Raw genomic sequence first — 21,001 nt, forward strand, 5'->3', positions numbered from 1 at the left:
TGTGTGTGTGTGTGTGTGTGTGCCTAATAGTGGGCTAGCATCGATTTGGGTAAAGTGTTCGAAGCATTTCATCAAGTTGGCAATTTGGCTGTAATAACATATAACTAGTATTTAGGCTGGTCCAAGTGTGTATAGTAGTACCTTGAGGTACGAACCAACAGTCAAAAATAGAGTCGGAAGTAATCTCCGCAACGAGACCGGAATCCTGCAAGAGAGTATGAAGTACACTACATCCATTGGTAGCTAGTTAATAGTTATGGTCCACTACTCCTTGACTACAGTCTACCACATTTGGAGCAATATGCAAGCCACATACAGGTGGTGTGACGGAAAATTAAGTATTGTCTACTGCTACAGGTATTGGTTATAGGCTGCTACTACGTTATGAAGTTCTACGTGCGATTACTATTACATATCTGCTTCTAATCGATCACTGCATGGCTAGTCTTTTGACAAGCAATTTTGGTACGAACTAGTAGAAACTATCAGTTTATAGTAGTATTCTTTCAGGTCCCATCACTAATTATCAATTGCTTATTGTGATGATTATCAATCACTGCAGGTACTACTGCTTCAGAATATGTCTCCGCCAGCTGTCAGTGCATACTTGTTGAAAAGAAAAAGGAATGAATGAATCACTCGATCAATATTATGCAAGAAATGTATTAACCACTAAAGAGTATAGCGCAAACTATGGAGTAACCAAGACCCAGACCCGAAAACATTAGACGCCCAGTATGACCAATCTGTACAATTCCATACCCTTTTCCCATATCCCTAGTTCGGCACGTACACCTGCAGAGGCCGCCACAAATCCGGTGCGCGTTCTACTTTCGTTAGTCTCTCGCTCTCGCCCTTTCCAATGAAACAGGAGGGAATGAGGGAGCTTACCAGTCTGCTCCTTCCAGTGTGCCATCACACCCGACACTCGAGCAGTCGCGGCCAGCACCGTCGCAAATTGTGAGTCGATGCCCCTGCATCAAGTTAGTGGACATCTCTCTCAGAAACACTGGGTGGATCCACTTACAGTGCCGTGTACACAAAACTTCCGTACAAATCCGCGTTCGCCTGCAAGTTACGCTTGACAAAGTACTCGTGCGTGCTGGCAATCCGGTCAATCTCCATGGCCACCTGAAGCACAGGGTCCATCTCCCGAATGTCCCGATCCCGTGTCAGCTCGTCCAGCATCTCGCGCACGTACTTGGCCCGCGGGTCCACCTGTTTGTAGATCCGATGGCCGTATCCGGAGAGCCGGCACTCCTTGTTAATCACCCGCTCAATCAACTTGGGCACATTCTGCGGCCCACCAATCTCCCGCATTCCTCGGTATGCCGCGTCGATGGCGCCCCCGTGCAACAGTCCGTAGCCAGACATGCAGCATGCGGCCATTGCCGAGATTGGGTCGGCCAGAGAGGATGAGACGTGAAGGAAAGCCGATGTCGAGTTGGTCATCTCATGATCCGCATACAGCGACCACGCCTTCGTCAAGATCTCCGCTGCCTTCTCCCGTGTGATCGCCGCGTTATCATCCACATACCGGCCCATCCAGAGGATGTTCTCGATGTAGCTCAGGTTCGGGTCAGCCATGCGCATCTCCATTCCCTTCATGTGGCAGTGGGCTAGCGACCCGGCGATCGCCGTGATTGCTAGTGTGCGGATGATCTGCTCATCGACCATTTGGGGGCGTCGGTTGTAGAGGTTGGCACCCGCATGGGCCGGGATGAGCTCGGGTTGATCTGCCAGATAGCCTGTCAAAACAGCGCAGAGAATGACCATTGGAGGAGTGGTGCGTCTAGTTCTTGGTTAGCGGCATGCGTCGCGAAAATCGGGAGTAGACATACGGGAAAGTGGCCACGAGCTGCTTCACTTGCTCCGGTACCACCATCATCGCCTCGGCAATTCGCCGCTGAAATCGCAGGCGTTCCTCGGGGGTAGGTAGCGAGCCCCAGATGAGGAGGTGGGTGATCTCCTCGTAGCTCTTTCCAATGAGCGAGGCCAGAGGGTGGCCGCGGTACAGAATGACGCCCTCGTTGCCATTGCTAGCTCGGTCAGCAAAACCATAGACTATCAAGCGGGGGAAAAACAAGTAAAAGAAAAAGTAGTACACACATGTAGGTGATGCTGGACATTTTGACTGCTGTGTTGCGGTACCCTGGGTCGATCAACCGGAGTCCATCCTCGAACTGCTGCCGCGGGCTCTTGCCTGCGCGGTCAACGCAGATCTGACGGAACCCCATGGCTGGTACCGAGTTGCGAACGATGGGAATCGTATACTTCGATCCAGTCCGATCATCCCGCACTGTTAATGTGCCTTCACGCTCGCCAGGCAATTCCTGCTCCAGTAGGGCGTTGATGTAGTTGCTTTGCAAGGGCAGCAGGCTCTTGCCTGCATCGAAGAGGCGGCCCAGCCAAGATGCCAGTGTGTATGCCATGATGTAGAAGAGGAAATCGGAGTGAGTTTGCGAAGGAATGTCGCTGCTGCTGTCCTGATTCTGTTGGGATTTGTCTGGCTTTGAGGCACATATTTGTACCTCGTCTGGCGTGGCAGCAGCCATCTTTCCGAGGCCATCCAGTCTCGGACGGAATAGTTCAAAAGGACGAATGGATACGCCGAGCTAGATTGTCAAGCTTTGGTCCATCCACTAGTGACAGCCCGCAGAGACTATCACCGGCGATCCAAAGGCATCTGGCTGACACGGCCTGCCCGACGGGGCATAAAAGGGCGGTTCCCTTTACAGTTTCGTTTCGTTCGCCATCACACTCACACTCGTCGCTTTTCTGAGCCAATCCAAACATTTCTTTCCAAAGCCTATCTTTCCGAAACCCTTCCTCGTGCACACTCCGAAGACCATGTCTTCCACTCCCGATCGACAATATGACGAAGAGATTACTCGCCTAGTCGAGTATGTCTACCACTACGAAGTCACCAGCGATCTCGCTATTCTGCGGGCCCGCTATGCCCTCATGGATGCTCTAGGTTGCGCGCTGGAGACCCTTCAGCAAAGCCCCGAGTGTCGCGCTTTGATCGGCCCTTACACACCAGGCCTGGTTGCCCCTTATGGGTTCAAGCTGCCAGGCACCTGCCACCAGCTCGATCCTGTCAAGGGTGCCTTTGACATGGCGGCGTTGATTCGCTTCCTGGATCACAATGATGCATACCCAGGTGCCGAATGGGGCCACCCGTCTGGTATGTCCACCCTGCAGCATCTACGTCCCCGGAAGCTTGGTTGGATATAGGGCTAACTGATCGACGAACAGATAACCTGGGCGCCATCCTGGCGGTCACGGATTGGCTTAGCCGTACAGGTGCCACCAGCCAGCCACCGACCGTCCGGTCGGTCCTGATCGCCATGATCAAAGCCTACGAGATTCAAGGTTGCTACCAGGTCCGCAATGCCTTCAACAAAGTGGGCCTGGACCACACCCTGCTCGTGAAGATCGCCTCCACCGCTGTCGTAGCTTGGCTGATGGGTCTGACGGAGAAACAAGCCGCCGTCGCTCTTTCCCATGCGTGGGCTGATGGCCACCCTCTGCGAATTTTCCGTCAAAGTCCCAATGCGGGTCCACGCAAGGGCTGGGCCGCTGGAGACGCTGCCATGCGTGCTGTACACTTGTGCTTTCTAGCTCGCGCCGGCCAACCAGGCATCCCCACCGCGCTAAGTGAGCCCAATTGGGGGTTTCTGGCTGTCAGCTTTGGAGGGAAAGAGCTCCAGCTGCCACGGCCTTTCAAGACACGGGTGATGGAGGAGGTGTTTTTCAAACTCATCACTGCAGAGGGCCACGGCATCTCCGCAGTCCAGGCAGCCATGGCGCTGGCCGAGACCATGGCCAGCCGGGGGATCGATCCCGCTACTGAGATCAGTCGCATTGACATTCGAACCCATGAGGCGGCTGTCCGCATCATAGACAAGCAAGGCCCGCTCACCAATGCGGCCGACCGCGATCACTGCATGCGGTACATGGTGTCGGTGGTGCTGCTCAAGAACGCGGTCATCGAGGCAGAGGACTACCACGATTCGAGCGCGTGGGCCCATGACCCGCGTGTTGAGGCCCTCCGCCAGCGGATCCATATGGCCGAAGACCCGCAGTTCACCTACGACTATCACCATAAAAAATCGGGGGCAAGCGGACTCACCGTTTTCTTGACCAACGGCGAGCAACTCGACGAAGTAGTGGTCGAATACCCGATCGGGCATCCGATGCACGAAGATACTTTGCCCAAGGTGCGCGCCAAATTTGAGCGGAACATGCAGGGCCTGTTCACGGCTGAGGAGACTAGCCGGGTGATCGACGCGATCCATCATGACACCCTCCCAGTGCATCGATTGGTCGATCTTCTGGGCCGATGATCGCTACTGAGTACTGAGAACTATCAATGGGGCCGGGTGGATATTAGTTAGGAGCTTGACGAGCTTGGCGGATCCTTGCTGCTGGGATTTTGGAACGATTGTGCATATAGTACGAAATCGACCAGGAATAGACTCTCGTGTAGATAGTCACTTTAATTAGCATGCATTAATGCAGTGATGTGATATTCGTGGCGCTGATCCATATGTGATAAATTGGTAAATCAATGGGGCCCCTGCAACTTGCTGCTTCATATATGCGAGCTAGACAGTCCGCAGGCCAGGGAATACCCCTTCACGATCAGGGCTGCATTAATTATCGGACTCCCGGAAAATGCTTCCAACGACCGTAGCAAGGTGAAGCATGGTAGTTGCCCGATTTTCCAGGCGTTTCTTGTTGCTCTACCTGTGCATTGCCTAGCGACGCCTTTTGTTGCGGTCCTCCTGCAGCCGATCGAGCCATGTCGTAAGCCATGATCTTCAATAAACTTCAAGGCGCGGATTAAACCCACCCCGAGAATTACTCCGCAGAAGGACTTCCCAGATAGCAACGGGTTATCCGTAGCTGAGCCCAGTAGTACTCAAAGGGGCGGCGGATTGAGTCAATATTGAGGGTCAGCTAGAATCATAGTCAGATTTCTTTCTTTTCTTTTCTTTTCTTTTTTTTTACATGTCCGAGAGAGACTTCTCCGTCTCGTCAGTGCGCTCTTTCTTCCGCTCCTGCCTTGGGGTTTGTTACACCGTAGGTTCGTTCGGCTTCCCTGCAGGGGGAAGCACATCTGACAGGTATCAGACCATATCCAGTGGCGCTGACATGGTTGCCTCCACCACCTCAGGAGGGCTCTCTAGACCCTTTTCTCAGCCTCGACTCTCTGTGCAAGAAGGTCGCTGCCGGATCTGAGCATCGCCTACTGAACTGTATGCAATTTCACTCAGTAATATAAGACAAATTCCCGAGTCTCGTACCTTGAGAAATGAACGTGATGCATATGGCTGACCCTAAGAATCTGCAGGCCATGCTGTCCACCGCTACCAAGGATCATTCATTTGGAGAGCGAAGGATTAACGGCCTTCCATCCCTTGCTTAGGTATGACATCTCCGCCACCGATGGGAAGCAGTGGGAAAGGTCGCGAGTGCTTCTCAGACCGAGCTTCAATCGCGACAGTACCCCTGACCTCGATCTTTTGACAATGCCACCGAATTTCCTTGACCACGCGGTCAGAATTCTTTAGCGTAGCACTATCACCAACTGCCACATAGTTTCTGCACCGCTATCCCAAAGCTCGATATGGGGTTATTACTCGCGCATATCCAGGGTTGTGTAAACCTGCAGCCCATTTTGGAAGGTGTTTCAACAGAGCTGTTGCTGGGTCCAGGGTCTATGTACACCGTATTGTGAAAGAGGCCGTACGAGCGCTTAAGATTTTCTGCGAGATGGAGGTCCAAACTCCAGACTGCTTTCTAGCTCAACTGGTGGAACCCACTAGCGACGAGGTTGAACCTACTGACCAGCTGCTCAAGCTGGTCGGGATACCATTGCTGGTCTTCCGTCCATCACATTCCATATCGTCCCTCGCCGTCCTGTCTAGGCCAGCTTCGAGGCAGGCAGCCATCGGTCCTGAAATATGTGTCGGGTGGACAATGAGAGCGCGTTCTTCCCACCAGCCCTCCGTTCCCATATGTGACTCCAGCTCTTCGCCTTCACCGAATTTACCCCTAATCTTCGTGAGACCATCAACGACACCGTGCTTCCGACTGGTAGCGGGACAGATGAATAACCCCCATATTCGTACCTAAGGGCGTTGTTATCGCTTTCGATGCGCGTAGGCTCTGTGACGATCGTATCTTTGCAGTCGCGACGAGGAACGGTTCGAATAACACGCCGCCGCGACCTGGGTAATATATATCTGCCATTTGGAGGGGGTCCGTGTATATCGATCTGACAACAATTCTTTGACAGAGGTGACCTAAACCGTCGTTCGCTTGGCGTAGCAATTAGATCGGGTCGAGTGAAGAGATACAAGCCGATATGGAGAGTAAGTGACCATCACGTTGGGAGTCGTCATGGGACGCTGGTAGGATGTTCTTCTGCGTTGTAGTCGAAGCGTCAGTACCTAGGCAGATGCTAGTAGTATATGAGTATTTTAGGAGTACCGCACGGGTAGTAGAAATATATATTGTAGTATACTCTCCCGCATTAGTACTTATAACGCGTAGGGGATTACTTAGTAGTAGCCAACGATAACTTGAGTGAACAATGTACGATAGTAGCAAGGAATCGTGAAAAAGAGAAAGGAAGGAGGGGACTCTAACAATGAGATCATGGATCGCACCTGACCACGCTAGCCCAGCCTGAGTCAGGCATCTCTTCCTGATACAGCACAGAACAGTTGGAAGATCGCTATTGAGCGTGATCTGCGGTGGAATCGGTTTATGTATTCAGCGCGGACCACCCTTTCAGAACAGAAAGGGTCACCAGACTTGTCTGCATGGGCTCGGGATAACTATATACACTTTGTCCCAGAACTACCAAACATCACTGTCATTGTGCACTGGGCTTGGATGCCTTGGTGCCACCCGTCTTCACTTCCTTCTCCAGCATGTCCAACGCAGAGGCATAGCGCGCCTTGACCTCCTTCATATTATCCAATTTGAATTGCACCTTTCCTAACTTGGTTGACCTGGTGATCTTCCCATCCGACCCCTTGGCGATCTGGCTTGCGAACCACTTTCCTTCACGGTGTGCCACCAGTGTCCACGCTGATCCTTCCTGACCAGCACGGGCTGTACGACCAACCCGGTGCACATAAGTAGTAATGCTAGCTGGAACATCGTAGTTGACCACATGCGTCAATGACCGCAGGTCTAGACCACGCGAGGCTCGGTCCGTTGCGATGATTACGGAAATTTTGCCCCGGCGGTACGCAGTAAGGGTCTTGCGCGAAGCAGAAGACTTGTTGGACTTGATGATCGTGCCAATGCGGTCGGATAGGGAGGGTTCCAGGAGCGCCAGTAGACGAGCCAGTCTTGATGCGGATTCGGACGATTTCGTAAAGACCAAAACCGTGGTCTGCAAAGGCCCTTGTCGATCCGACTTCTTGTCCTCTGGTTCAGACTCGCTATCAGAGGACTCTGAGTCGTCACTAGACTCGTCTGATGTATCCTCAGAGTCTGAAGATGTATCAGAGCTGGTATCTGAGTCCGAATCAGAGTCGGAGTCCGAATCTGAATCTTCAGAGCTAGTCGCGTCGGACGCGTCATCGGAATCCGATTCAGAGCTCGACTCGTCGGAATCTGAATCATCAGAGTCGGAAGCGTCGTTTGCAGAAGGCTTGACACTCTTAGTCTCAATCTTGATGTGGGACAGCAGGAGGCGCAGGAGATAAAGCGGCTTTTGTGACCCATCTCCGACCGATACGGTGTGCTCCTTCAAGGTAGGCGGGAGCGTAAACTGTTCGTCTGACGGTGCAACACCACCGCTCTCATCATTCGCTGTAGCGGCATCCGAACCGATGACAACTAGCTTAGGGTTGGCAAGACGCAGAGAGTTGAGCTTCGTCACATCCCGAGTCATGGTGGCACTCAGAATGACTTTCCTTGGCTCCTTGCTTTGGATCGGCAAGCCAAGTCCAGACATAAAGTTCCCACTAAAACCGAATGCTTCAGGGGCTTTTCGGGCGTCCAGAGAGGTCATCACGACGTCCACCCATTCCTGGAAACTCTCATTAAGTAGTCGATCAGCCTCATCAATGACAAGCCATTCAAGATTCTTGAGAGTGAAACCCTTGGTATAGCGAAGATGGTCGACCAGGCGACCGGGAGTACAGATTAGAATGTCAACATTAGGTTCTGACCGGTGAACGTAGCCTGGCAGAGACTCGCTTAAATCACCAGCATCGGAGATGTAATCCTGCAAATTGAAGTTCGTCCAATCGTCGCCTGTCAGTTTCACGTTCTGGCGAAGCTTGAATGTCGCAGGGCCATAGACCTGATCGACGCGCATCAACGACCGCTGCTCATCTTTGATCGCCACGTTTCCAACTGCCGATGCAACGCGGAGGCCGGATCCAGCGGCACACAACTCACAGGCTTCTCTGGCCTGTTTCACCAGCTCTCGAGTAGGCACCACGATGAGTCCACGCAAGCGAGGCGCAGGGAGCGGCTTCAACGCCGTGACCAATGGGAGGACGTAGGACAAAGTTTTTCCTGAACCAGTGGCAGCGGAGATGCAAAGGTCTCCCGGGTGGTTCTTAGGGCCTTGCAGGAGGAGTGGAATGACGGTTGACTGCACAGCAAATGCTTCACGATAGCCATTCTCTTCCAGGACCCGGAGGAGGCTAGAGTCGATCCCCAAATCGGCAAATTTGCGTCGTTCCTGAGCCGATGCACGGAGAGGATTAGCCAGCCACGGTGGCAGCGAGGAGTAAGTTGGCATCTCATCCTGCTCAGGCGCTGCCTCTGGTTGTGGTAGCGGCTCCAGACCTTGTGCTACGACTGGCTCTGCTGTCGTTAGCTCAGTGGAATCTTCGTCCTTAACGCTTTCTCTTGTCTTTTCCAGTTCCCGTGCTTTCTTCGACCTCTCGAACTTGGATAAAATGCCGGCAAACTTATTCTTCGTAGGCTTGTCGTCATCATCCTCTGTCGCTGCAGGCTCAGAACTCTTTCGGCTTTTCTTCGTCCCTTTAGCAGCTTCCTCTTTGACTTCTTCAGTGCTGTCCGCGTCCTTCATATCGACATCTTCCTCAACTGCATCGCTAGCTGTTCTGCTTTTCCGTTTTCCATCCTTCGACTTCTTCTTCTTTTTCTTAGTGAGGCTGTCGTCCTGGTCTGAAGTAATCGTTTTGCCGCCGACCGGCGAGACAGCACTCTCTTTCTGGGGCGATGTCTCTTGAACAGCACTGCGGCTTGCAGCTCTTGAGTGCTTTTTCTTCTTCCGGCTTTCCTCGACTGGGGTATCGATGGATGGAGAACCCTGATTCTTCTTGGATTTCTTGGTCGGGGTGGGCGTCGATGTAGCGGTGGCGGAGCCATCAAGATCTCTCTTCCTCTTGTGGGACTTCTTGGCGCTCGACGGAGTTCCTGAGCTTATGCGGGCAGGATCGTGAGATGTGGAGCGATCACCGGCCATGATCGCGACGGAGCGCAGGGTCAGCGCGAGGTTGACAGGGAAAAGGGGACTGTAGCAATGGGTCGGTGTTGCCAGAGCAGCTCCGAAGATAAAACAATCAATATTTCTTTTCCAGCGGGGAATCCTTTCCCGGCAGAACCTCCCCACCGCCCCCACCGCCGCCCGGGTCTGGGCCAATCCGGGCTTCATCGCGTCTCTCCATCGCCGCAGCTTCGATCGACGGCCAGCTGCTCATCCCCTGACGTTGGTCTAGTCCGAACATGGACATGCTGGAAAGGGCTCCCTCATGGCCATTGTTCAAGGTGTCATCTGGGTAGCTTAGGGACCGTCGACCGCCATCATGACATACAACATTGCGTGAGTGTCTTTATGCATTCCGAACGATCAATGGAGCTGGCCTACTAATCACCAATCCGCAGTATGGTCAGTGACTTTTTCTTCCCCCAGCCAGGTCAGTCATTCTGTCTCACTGTATTGTTTCTTTCGACGATCAGCTACTGATGGACCTAGGCGGAATTGAAAGTCACATTTACCAGCTATCGACCGTAAGATTGCTAGACCTCGTTCGTTCGAGCCCACGCTTATCGCTTTATAGAAGCTTATCGATCGCGGCCATAAAATCATCATCATCACCCATGCCTACAAGGGACGCACCGGCGTTCGCTACCTCACCAATGGACTCAAGGTCTACCATGTCCCCTTCTTCGTGATCTACCGGGAGTCAACCATGCCGACAGTCTTCTCATTCTTTCCTATCTTTCGGAACATCGTGATTCGTGAACAAATCCAGATTGTACATGGCCATGCGAGTTTGAGCAGCTTTTGTCACGAAGCTATTCTCCATGCACGGACAATGGGCCTCCGCACGGTGTTCACAGACCATTCGCTGTTTGGATTCGCAGATGCAGCGTCAATTCTCACCAACAAGCTGCTCAAGTTCATTTTGAGTGACGTAGACCATGTAATTTGTGTCAGCCATACATGGTACGTCAAATTCATGGTCCATGTTGAAAGTATACTAATTGCAACGAACAGCAAAGAGAACACGGTGCTTCGAGCCTCGCTAGACCCGTTGATGGTCTCCGTCATCCCCAATGCGGTCGTTGCAGAGAACTTCCGACCACAAGAACCGCGGCCAGTGGCGCGACCCATAGAGCCCAATGATATTATCACGATCGTTGTCATTTCCCGTCTTTTCTACAACAAAGGAACCGATCTCCTTATTGCTGCCATTCCTCGCATCCTTGCGTCTCATCCGAATGTGCGATTTATCATTGCGGGATCAGGGCCCAAGGCCATCGATCTTGAGCAGATGCTGGAAAGAAATGTACTCCAGGACAAGGTTGAAATGCTTGGTTCGGTCCGACACGAAGAGGTCCGTGACGTTATGATTCGGGGACACATCTATCTACACCCGAGCTTAACTGAAGCGTTTGGTACTGTCCTTGTGGAAGCTGCCAGCTGTGGTCTCTACGTGGTGTGCACACGCGTGGGTGGCATTCCTGAAGTTCTTCCCCAACACATGACAACCTTCGCGAAGCCGGAAGAGGACGATATCGTGCTTGCCACTGGAAAAGCCATCGCGGCGTTACGTTCGAATAAAGTCCGCACGGATCGCTTCCATGATCAGGTCAAGATGATGTACTCCTGGACGGATGTGGCCGAGCGTACGGAACGTGTCTACAAGGGCATCTCGGGGGATATCAGCCCCGAGGAGTTCTACGGCTACTATCCGGGACAGGGATGGGAGGCCGGTCGCGATCGCGTGCGAAGCTTTGCCCTCATTGACCGTCTAAAACGCTACTATGGATGCGGAGTGTGGGCAGGCAAGCTGTTTTGCCTTTGTGTGGTGATTGACTTCTTACTATATGTTTTCTTGGAGATGTGGTTTCCTCGCGCGAACATTGACATTGCGCGAAGCTGGCCCAAGAAGATTAACCAAAAGGAGAACAAACGGCCGGGTTCTACGTATAAGGGCGACCGTCTTGGACCTGCATCTTGACATGATGCCTGACAGCACCTACGAACTCCAGCACGGCCAAACTCTCCTCGACTTGCAATTTTGATTCGCTTATGTTACAGAGAACAGCACGATACCCATACCGATAGACGCAGGAATAATTTTGATCATTAATACATTGCCGTTAAATTACTTCCTTTCTACGCATATTCACTCCCATTCAACCAAGGTCCAGCCCCGCTCAATGCTTATGCGTGTTGTCCCGCTTCGTCGAAGGTTCATACTTCCACTCAGCGGCCGCCGTGTCTGCGGGCTCTGGCACGCGATCCTCTGCAGCCAATGCACCCTTATCACCGCGCTGACCAGGGCGCGCCTCATCGCGCTCCAATCCGCGCTGACTCGGCATTTGTCTCTCAAAGTTGCTTCCCCTGCTAGCCCCGACCTGTTCCAAGCCTGCACTCTGGCCCTTGCGTCCATGCTGTCCATCATGATGAAGTTCGTTGCTAGTCTGGCCCGAACCGGGATGGCCGAGACCCCGGTGCACGTCCTGCGATGTAGCGCCCATCAAGGTATCGCTAGCTTTGGTCTTGACCGATTCCTTTCCATGGCTGCGCTCGACGTTGGGGTTGAGTGCTTGACTGCCCGGCTCACCGGTGGCATTAGGCTGGTAGGAGCTGCTGGCGGGCGCAGTCCCGGGGGGGTGAGTCTCAGCGCGGAACTCGGGGACGAAGTCGCTAGGGGCGACCTTTCTTCCTACTTGGTGCTGTTTCTGTCAGTATGACATGACATCCATGAACCAGACCATCTCTTAATGGGATACATACCCCGCCCTGCTCAAGAGGACCCGTAGGTTTCACCGAGGGGTGAAATTCACCCTGCTTGTTCGTAGCAACGGAGTCGGGGTTGTTAAAGTGGCTCATGATGATGGATGTATGCGGATGATATTGTTTCCTAGAAACAAGATACAATTCGGCTTAGGATAAAGGCTATGATATAGATTTAATTGCTGTTGCAATTCCTAAGTACTGGATGGAAATTGAAGCAGACAGCTACTATATATCCAAGCTATTAGACTGTTGGGTTGACTGACCGTTTAGGGCTTCACGGGAATGACGTCAAGGTGACCGGCATTGACTTCATGGCTTGCATTGCTTTTCCATCACTTACTTCACTTTCTTATCGTTCCACTTGCTTTTCGCTGGGAGAGACGTCATGCACTGACATCGAGAATGTTCAGTGCGTCCAATCAGTCCGGTTTTTGGTCGCGTGCTTTCCATGGATCTGCCGGTAACTTTTGTATCAAAAGGTGTGATGGGGTGTCTTCGTCAGATGTGCTGTTTGTTTTGATCTAGACCCGTAGAAATTATGATTATGTATTTGCTCATGTAGTAAGTGTTGATGCCATGTTTGTGTGGTGTGTGTATTGTGCTGTGGTCATTTCTCGAGGTACTAGGTAGGACAGATGTCTATCTGGTAGAGATACACCATGCGCGCTGCATGACAGTTACAGCGAAAGCCAATTGACCCAGACCCAAACCAAAAGTGGAAACATCAAATGCAATTAAGGTATCTTCCCGATTCATAACATAACCTCTTGACGCCAGAACTCAAGCCCGAATAACATGATAAAACACACCATCAAATCCTCAAGTCTATCACTTCATTAACGGTGGCCGTCCCTCTTTATTCCACTTGACTCGCGTCTGTACCCATTCCACCGCTTCTTGCACTCCTGACCCCATCAACGCGCTGACCGGCAACACACGACTATCCCTCACCCCTGCCCCGGACTCTCCCTCGAAGACCTTGCGCACAAAGCCCTCCTTGATGCGAACGACTTCCACCGAGTCCTCCCGATCCTGCTTATTGGCGAGCACGAGAATCGGCACACCCGCCACATCCGAGTGCTGCAGAACCGACTCCAGCACTTGCCGACACTCGTCGAGCCGACCGAAATCGCTCCCGGGCGCATTGATCCCGACCATTTCCTCCGTAAACGCACCGGAGTGGCCTCCTGATGGACCGGAGGCTGAGCTAGGCCGTCGACTCGGAAGCCGGGTGATATCTGGATCTTGTCCGACGTCGGCACTGTCGACGACGAAGATAATGGCATGACAGCTGGTGTAGTAGCTTTGCCAGAGGTTCCGCATGGAGATTTGTCCCCCCACATCCCAGATCTTCAGATACATGTCCGGTAAGGAGATGGTTGCGACGTTTTGACCGACCGTGGGCACGGTTTTGCCGGGGTTAGGGGCGGGAGCGCCATCTGGTCGGGGTTGATAGAGGGCTTTGATTTGCGACAGGAGGGTGGTTTTGCCGGCGTTATCGAGGCCAAGGAGGAGTACTGAGTATTCTATTCCCGTGAGTGTTAGCGCGCGCGCGGGGATTGATTGAAGAGAGAAGGACAGAGGACCTCTACTTACCCTCCTTGCTAGTAGCGTACATATATAGAGACTTGGCTAGATGATACATGGTTGCGGAGAGGAACTGCGGAGACAGACCAGACTAGATTGATTATCTCCGGCGGACGTAGCCTCGGAATTCCAATTAGAACCGGCGGGACGACAGCTCAGGTAACAGAATCATGGCAGCAGCAGAGGGCTGGATTTTTGAAATAGTCCACCTTCTGCTTTGCCTTGTCTTTGCGCTTTGATCGATTGATTGATTCCTTCGGAGGACTTCTGGCCAGCGCCGATGGCGATAGATTGATGGCCTGGGGGTTCCACGCGTCAGCCGCGTCTCGAACAGGAAGGTAGGGTATAGGGTAGAAGTGCTGCAGGCCCCATGCCCTACCTTCCGGAATAGGCAGCCCCCGCAACGAACGTCAAAGTCATGCATTGTCGATCTCTTTCGATGATTTGTGAGATTAATTAATCATTATCCGGCAATGCCGTTATCGCTCCCGAGAAGACAGGGCCAGGAATGTGGTCTTTCTTTCAGTCAAAAGTCTCTCGGAACTGGCTCAGATTGACGGGGTCCATTCATCAAGGCCAGTGACTGTGGCAGTCAAACTTCCCAACTTCTTGACCCCGGATACGCCGGTGGCACGGAGCAACGGCCATCATTGGAGGCTGGCAAGCAGTTGCCCCCCCACGTCCCTTGGCTGGATCCATATCTACTGAAATAAGTAAGGATTACATAGTCGAGTTGAGGGTCTTGGCTAAGCCGTCTTTGCATTTGTCAGTTTGTCAGCGTCTCCCCAGGCCTGCCTTGTCCGCTCGCGGAATCGGCATCCCCTCTTCCCCTTCCTCTTCTATGGTTTTCCTGCAAGCTTAATATTTTCTTCCTTCTTGTCAATGTAACGGCCACTCGATGGCCCTCCGGTTCTCTTCCCTAAGCTGGAGGTAGTGGCTCTACTGTAGATTTGCATTATTGTTGTGATTGGAGCTTATCAGACGAATCCTGTCATCGCATGTCGCAAACAGCATGCTCCGAGATGGTTGGGCGGACGGAGGCACAAGAGATGCCTTCATTGGAGACTGACACCATTATCGTCGGTATGTCGCCATTTCGTGCCAACGGAGATGCTAGATTTTTACCTTTTTTCCTCGTCCCTGGTCCGTGTTATCGTGCTGATGTGATCCCCCACAGGGAACGGGCCGTCGGCCATGATCTTGTCGTATATTCTTCATGGCCATCTCCCATATTACTGCTCCAATCCTCCCCATCCTGATCCGCTTCTACATGCGAAGCTCCAGGATGCCCCGGAGTTGCTCCATGTGGACGTGCACGCTTTGACGGATCATTTCGCCGCCTCGAGACTGTCGTACTCCACGCAGGCTCTCCCGGTGAACGTGCTCCTGGACACGCTGGTGCGCCCCAGCGTGGACGTGGAGGAGCTTGAGGCCATCACGAATGTCGAATGGCGGTTCGTGCCCGAAAAGGCCGTTCCCCATTTGATCTTCGGAAACGCCCAGCATGCCGGGGGGCAGTGGACTGATAATCCCGTGCCTGCCAGCTGGGACATCCAGACCCTCAGCTATGCGTCGATGCTGTCTCTTCCGGGCTACTCGTTCGCTGAGCACCACCGGAAGATCACGGGCAAGGAGCTCCCGGCATATACCCGACCCAGTCGGGATGAAACAGCAAGCTACTTCCGCACGTACCCCGAGGCAGTTCAGATCGACGACGTGTTCCGGTTTAATGAAACCATATCCGGCATCTCGCGAACAGACGATGGGTTCTACATCCGCTCGCATAACATCCACTGCAAGCATCTGGTCCTGGCCAGCGGGATCTTCACTCAAGTGCTCCAGCCCAGTCCACTGCTGCAGCCATTGACGGCGCTCCAGCCCACTCCGCAGACTCCGTTACTGGTGATTGGCTCTGGGTTTTCTGCCGCGGATGTCATCATCTCAGCGCCAGTAGATCAGAAAATTATCCATGTGTTCAAATGGGATCCGGAAGGGCGGTCATCACCCCTACGTGGCTGCCATCACCAAGCGTACCCCGAATATGCTGGAGTCTACCGACTGATGAAACGAGCTGCGGTTGCAGCAGACGCCACGAAGAAACGAGTAAAGCCGCGACGTACTACCTCGATCCCTTTTCTGGAAACTCGATCATGGGAAGATATATACGAAGGATTGCCCAATTCGGAGGTTGTCGACGTCGAGATGCAAGAGGATCAAGCCCTCGTCACATTCCGCCAGCCGGACGGGAGCACCATCACGCGCGCCGTCCGCGGGATGGTCTACGCCACTGGTCGACGAGGCACCCTCGACTACCTCGACCGCCCACTTCTCAATGAAGTACTCGACCAAGATGCGACCACAGAACCCAGCCCGATCATCTCCGCCCGGTCCTTACGCAACAAAGTATATGAGGATATTGAGATCGCGCCAGACGTGTTCATCATCGGCAGCCTCACAGGCGACTCTCTCATCCGATTTGCATACGGCAGCTGCGTCCAAGCCGCCGGGAAGCTGGTCGATGCGCGCACGGGCAAAGAGCGAGTCCGCAGTGGATCGAACAATACCTCTCGGCCCCAGTCATCATTGGGCGTCATGTGCGGTATCGATGGACACGATATCTCGCCACCTAGCGAGTTTCACGCGGTAGAGAACGACCGCATGGCGTCGACTTGGCCGCAGAGGGCTATGCCGAATGGGTTGTGGAGATGGCTTTGGAGGTGGTTTGACGTGAGGTAGGATTGATGACGAATGATGCATGATAGATGATAGATGTGATTGATGAATGTACATATGCATGCCTTTGGTTTGTTGATAAAAGGAGGATATATTGTTTTCATGCATAGTTGGCTGTATCCTTTCGTTGATATGCATATAGCTTGACTGTCTTGGATACTTCCCAGTAATGAAGACTATCCTTTTTGACAAGCAGAACCTACTACCCAAGAGCTACAGTACATACTCAACACCTAAACTACCCTTCCAGAGCCATTATATCATTCATTACACAACAACCTCACTTGCCCGACAGACTATTCACCCAAACCAAGGATGCTCCAGCGCCTCCCTCGCCGTAATCCTCCCTCCCGGATCAAGATAAGTCATCTTAGCCACCAAATCCTTGAGTTCGGGTTCAAGAAATCCCCAATGCTCAACCGGTTGTCTAGGATTCTCCGGTCCAAACGTGTTAATCAACTCCAATATACGTTCAAAGAACGGGTTCTGCTCTCCTATGTGCTCGAGGAAGCGCTCCACTCCATTCACATCCGCAAATACGACAGATGCAGCCGTAGAATATACCGCCATGCATCAGTAGCGTTCAATTGTTCATCAGGGACGTGAAGGACCATTTCGTTGGACATTACGTAGACCATCTGCGCGAAATGTCAGCCCAATCACAGTCAACTTATTGCAAGTACTAAATATACCACAAGACCAAAAGAAAATACATCAGAAGCCTGATTCTGACGAGATCACGCCCAGCTCTCGGCGCTGCGCCAGATAGCGTTGCCGCAGAGAGGTCCACGGAGCCATTTTCCTGGTGGCACGATGGCTGTATCCTCCAAGTCGGAGATCTGGACTGTCTTTATTGATATGTCTCGATCCTCAATGGTAGGTTCTGTGAAGTCAATGAGGATGTTGTTTGATTTTATATCTGCACATACTAGTCAGTACGTCGAATCCACGGCATCTTTTTTCAGATACAAGTAGTAGTGGTAGTACCATTATGCACCATATTCCTCTCATGTATCCCAACTACCCCCCACAAAGCATCGCGGAGAATCTTCTTCCTCGTATCCTTGGATACTTGTCCCTGACTAAAACGCAGCAAATCACCCCTTAGGAAGGGGTAAATGAACACTTCTGTGTCGCGGACAGAATCCACGAATGTCCGGGTGTTGGGACATAAGGATAATTGGTTTTGGATGTTGAGCTGGTGCTGGAAGTCACCTGGGATGTTGTTTTTGATGATGTATTGCTTGGTCTGGTTGTTGATGCTGTGGTTGGAGTGAGTGTGTTTTCTATGATTTTTTTTGGTATGGAGGGATGGATGTTCCTCGCTCGATAGACGTGTAATCCGGATTTACCGCCGTGAGTGAGCAGTTCTTCAATTTGGTAGGTTTTGTTGGAGTCGCTCGTTATGATGGTGCCGGGTGGGTGTGGTGTTTGACGGGATTGTGTGAGCGTGGACATCCATACTTTGTTAAGTCGGGATGGATGATGTTGCAGGTGTGGCTTAAGGTGTATAAATGATGGTCTTAGGGAGTGCATGGGGATATTGGGTCGCATGTTGGCTATGACTATCATAATATCTATATTTACAAGAGATGTAGTGCTAACGTATCTGCACCAGTCGGCTCCTGAGTCAGCCAGGATCGCCCTTGGCAGATCAAACATACCATGCAGCCTGTTGGTTAATGCAGATCTGCCGAATGATGCAGGTCATGTACTGCCTAATATGATATGCCTGAGAAGGTATTGTTGGATTCATTGTTTCATGCCTTACAGGTGGGTAGGTTTACTGATCACGTATAGGTGAATGTTGAACAGCAATAAATCTTCAATGGGTATAGATACATATCGGCATCATGGCTAGCCCATGATCTGCAGCTGGTCATCCGGAGGCCACCGCGTCTGCGCAAAGCTGAGGCACCGCTTGATGCTCTGCAAATACTTGCGCGTACTCTCGTCACTCAGGATATGCGCCTGCTGATCGCTCTGATGCAGCTTCTCTCGTGCGGATCGCTCGTGAATACCAACCATGGTAACACCAATGGGCCAAGCACTGCGAAATGTTAGCCAGGAACAAACCTCGAACAGAGGGATATACGCACGCTTTTCCAATACTCAACCGAAGATAGGCATCATTAGCATCGACATATCGCCGCTGCTGCGCCTTGGACACAATCTCAACCACATGCTCCAACACTCCATCGTCGATATCAACCTTCTCGAACTTGCGAAACAACGGCTTCATATTCTCCCGCGACTGCACCATCGCATTATACGCTTGCTTTCCCTGCAAGCTCAGCTTGACCGACGCATCTCGCTTCGCCAACGCCAACTCCCACTCCCGCAGCACCATATTAAAGTACGACGCCAGCTGTCGAAACAAGAACTTCTTCCCCTCCAGATCCTTCGGCGCCTTCTCCGGGATCTTCATATCCACCTCCGGCACCAGCTCCAGCGTTGTCGGAATCGGCCCATCTGACAATTGCGGCTGCGGCGTCAACGACCGCTGCAGCAGTCTCCTATACCGCCTCAGTCGGCCCTTATGCGACTCGCCAAATAATATCGCCGGCTCGTCCATCTCCCGCAACTTCTTAAGCAGCTCCTCCTCGGGTATATCATCCTCCTCACCCCCCTTCTCCCCATCTCTATCATCTCCAGACTCCGTAGGCGGCAGTTCCGGCAAGCCAAGTCTCTTCCTGCGCTCTCGTTCGCGAGCAGCTTCCTCTTCCTCGCGCTTCTTGCGCGACTCCTCGGCCAGTTTGCGCTTCTTCTCTTCCCGCTCGCGACGGCGGTCGGCTTCTTCGTCTTCAAGCTTGCGTTTCTGGGCGAGCCGCTCTTCGCGTTCGCGGGCTAGGCGCTCTTGCTCTTCATTGTAAGCTGCGATGCGGGCGGCTTCGAGGTCGCCGCGCCGGGTGTATTTGGGCTTGGAGGAATCTTGGGAGTCTGCTTTAGGCTTTGCTTTGGATATCTCTTTGGACATTAGCGAAGCGAAGTCCATGTTGGCGGTGTGGCAGGATTGTTCGCAGTGAAGGCGTAGATGGTTGTGGCGATTAGATAGATTGGGGTGAGTAAATCGGAGGTAAAGAGAGACCCGTGTTCGGCAAACTTGCCGCGGCGGAACTTCCGCCGTCCAGAACCAGCAGAAACACCCGCCTGGATAGCTTGTTTGCAAGCTTCACCCACCACTACTTTTACCTCACTTACAACCTTTCCTTCAATGCGATAGCTCACCATCGCTTACGTTCTACACCAAATTACATCCTCTACATCTCGCAACCAACTACACCAACAAGCGACTACCAAGGAGAGAAAACAAATCAGAGAAATAAAGAAGCAGCAAAATGACACCACCACCAATCGACCGCCAAACAACCACCCCCTTCCACCTAAAGCTCTTCTACCGACTTAACAACTACCACCACCTCTCCGACTTCTCCTCTTACTCATCTACCTCTTCATCCTACGGCGGTCCCACAAGCGGCCCCAACGCCATCCGCACGCGCAGTCCACCACCGCCGCAACAACTCCCCCCACACCTCCAAATCTACACCTGGCAATCCTGCACTCTTCGCGAACTCTCCCACCTTCTTACCTCCGCGCTACCTAGTCTCCTTCCCGACCCGCCAGTGGGTACGCGCCTCTGCTTCCGCCTCATATACCCGGACACTAAAGGCGCCGCGACAATGGGGCCCGACGCGAGGGGCAGATACCTAGCGAAGGATTTGGGGAGTGTGATTGTCGGTCCGCGGGAGAGCGCTATTGCCAATGGTGGGGATGAGGACGAGAATGCGAATGGCGAGGAAGGGGCCCAGAGGAAAGGTAGTATTGGTGGAGCAGCAGGGAGGTTGAGAATCCAAGGCAATGATGCGGACAAGACGCTGCAGGAAGCGCGATTCGTCATTGGCGATTATGTCGATTGTGCAGTTTTGCCGCCGCTTGAGGATGGGTCTGTTGCGCCGCCGGTGAATCCGGGACGTGGTATGGCTATGGGTGGTGGGATGAGGGCGTTCCCTGGGGATGCCGGTGGGAGGGGAGAGAGGTATCGTGGTGGAGGTGGTGGGATGAGAGGTGGTAGAGGGATTCCGCCGGGGGATTGGAGACGAGGGGAGAGAATTCCGGAGGAGAGGGGAGGTGGTGGAGGTGGTGGCAGAGGAGGGAGAAGAGGATGGGCGCCGTATTGAAATAATTGATTGTCGATTATGATGCTGTATCTGTATGTGTATGAGTGTTAGGAGTTGAGGATACCCAGTTAGCTACAGGGCTGTCTTGTCTACTACTAGTAGTAATGTCTGTCTTCCGATCACTGTTGCCCCTAGGCAATGTAATCGATGTAGTAAACGAAATCTTCAATAACGGTATAATAGTTGTAGTAGGTACACATCCAGCCACCTCCAGCCCAGCCCATCACATCACATCATACTT

At 52.6% G+C, this 21,001-nt stretch overlaps 9 protein-coding genes across 9 annotated transcripts; 4 read left to right on the forward strand and 5 right to left on the reverse strand.

Moving 5' to 3' along the window:
- Window positions 1-636: 636 nt before the first annotated feature.
- On the reverse strand, window positions 637-2,862 carry ASPBRDRAFT_452844 (uncharacterized protein). The gene is made up of 5 exons (XM_067625361.1): window positions 2,110-2,862; window positions 1,842-2,039; window positions 1,028-1,792; window positions 892-974; window positions 637-827 (listed from the first exon to the last, which is right to left on the reverse strand). Exons 1-5 carry the CDS (start codon window positions 2,553-2,555, stop codon window positions 778-780), a joined length of 1,542 nt encoding a protein of 513 aa, XP_067481791.1. The 5' UTR covers window positions 2,556-2,862; the 3' UTR covers window positions 637-777.
- Window positions 2,851-4,349, forward strand: ASPBRDRAFT_193263 (uncharacterized protein; the record flags this gene model as incomplete). The annotated part of the gene is made up of 2 exons (XM_067620595.1): window positions 2,851-3,187; window positions 3,259-4,349. The coding sequence occupies 2 exons, from the start codon at window positions 2,851-2,853 to the stop codon at window positions 4,347-4,349; spliced, it is 1,428 nt and encodes a 475-aa protein (XP_067481792.1).
- A 2,540-nt stretch (window positions 4,350-6,889) lies between these two features.
- Window positions 6,890-9,475, reverse strand: ASPBRDRAFT_118857 (putative ATP-dependent RNA helicase DBP6; the record flags this gene model as incomplete). Its single annotated transcript, XM_067617200.1, has 1 exon — window positions 6,890-9,475. The coding sequence occupies one exon, from the start codon at window positions 9,473-9,475 to the stop codon at window positions 6,890-6,892; it is 2,586 nt and encodes an 861-aa protein (XP_067481793.1).
- A 340-nt stretch (window positions 9,476-9,815) lies between these two features.
- Window positions 9,816-11,477, forward strand: ASPBRDRAFT_52621 (phosphatidylinositol N-acetylglucosaminyltransferase subunit A/GPI3; the record flags this gene model as incomplete). Its single annotated transcript, XM_067626927.1, has 5 exons — window positions 9,816-9,832; window positions 9,895-9,926; window positions 9,986-10,020; window positions 10,071-10,459; window positions 10,511-11,477. 5 exons carry the CDS (start codon window positions 9,816-9,818, stop codon window positions 11,475-11,477), a joined length of 1,440 nt encoding a protein of 479 aa, XP_067481794.1.
- Window positions 11,478-11,578: 101 nt separating this feature from the next.
- On the reverse strand, window positions 11,579-12,754 carry ASPBRDRAFT_452865 (uncharacterized protein). Its single transcript, XM_067625363.1, has 2 exons — window positions 12,260-12,754; window positions 11,579-12,198 (listed from the first exon to the last, which is right to left on the reverse strand). The coding sequence occupies exons 1-2, from the start codon at window positions 12,353-12,355 to the stop codon at window positions 11,677-11,679; spliced, it is 618 nt and encodes a 205-aa protein (XP_067481795.1). The 5' UTR covers window positions 12,356-12,754; the 3' UTR covers window positions 11,579-11,676.
- A 73-nt stretch (window positions 12,755-12,827) lies between these two features.
- On the reverse strand, window positions 12,828-14,327 carry ASPBRDRAFT_171732 (ADP-ribosylation factor family protein). The gene is made up of 2 exons (XM_067619713.1): window positions 13,859-14,327; window positions 12,828-13,788 (listed from the first exon to the last, which is right to left on the reverse strand). The coding sequence occupies exons 1-2, from the start codon at window positions 13,905-13,907 to the stop codon at window positions 13,091-13,093; spliced, it is 747 nt and encodes a 248-aa protein (XP_067481796.1). The 5' UTR covers window positions 13,908-14,327; the 3' UTR covers window positions 12,828-13,090.
- A 301-nt stretch (window positions 14,328-14,628) lies between these two features.
- ASPBRDRAFT_39697 (uncharacterized protein) lies at window positions 14,629-16,871 on the forward strand. The gene is made up of 2 exons (XM_067624195.1): window positions 14,629-14,932; window positions 15,027-16,871. The coding sequence occupies exons 1-2, from the start codon at window positions 14,872-14,874 to the stop codon at window positions 16,583-16,585; spliced, it is 1,620 nt and encodes a 539-aa protein (XP_067481797.1). The 5' UTR covers window positions 14,629-14,871; the 3' UTR covers window positions 16,586-16,871.
- Window positions 16,872-18,439: 1,568 nt separating this feature from the next.
- Window positions 18,440-19,577, reverse strand: ASPBRDRAFT_193269 (mRNA splicing protein PRP18; the record flags this gene model as incomplete). Its single annotated transcript, XM_067620596.1, has 2 exons — window positions 18,440-18,632; window positions 18,682-19,577. 2 exons carry the CDS (start codon window positions 19,575-19,577, stop codon window positions 18,440-18,442), a joined length of 1,089 nt encoding a protein of 362 aa, XP_067481798.1.
- Window positions 19,578-19,920: 343 nt separating this feature from the next.
- ASPBRDRAFT_27576 (SAP18 family protein) lies at window positions 19,921-20,760 on the forward strand (the record flags this gene model as incomplete). The annotated part of the gene is made up of 1 exon (XM_067622399.1): window positions 19,921-20,760. The coding sequence occupies one exon, from the start codon at window positions 19,921-19,923 to the stop codon at window positions 20,758-20,760; it is 840 nt and encodes a 279-aa protein (XP_067481799.1).
- Between the last annotated feature and the right edge of the window lie 241 nt (window positions 20,761-21,001).

Source organism: Aspergillus brasiliensis (assembly GCF_001889945.1).
Source record: "Aspergillus brasiliensis CBS 101740 unplaced genomic scaffold ASPBRscaffold_3, whole genome shotgun sequence".
In the NCBI taxonomy this organism is placed as follows: domain Eukaryota; kingdom Fungi; phylum Ascomycota; class Eurotiomycetes; order Eurotiales; family Aspergillaceae; genus Aspergillus; species Aspergillus brasiliensis.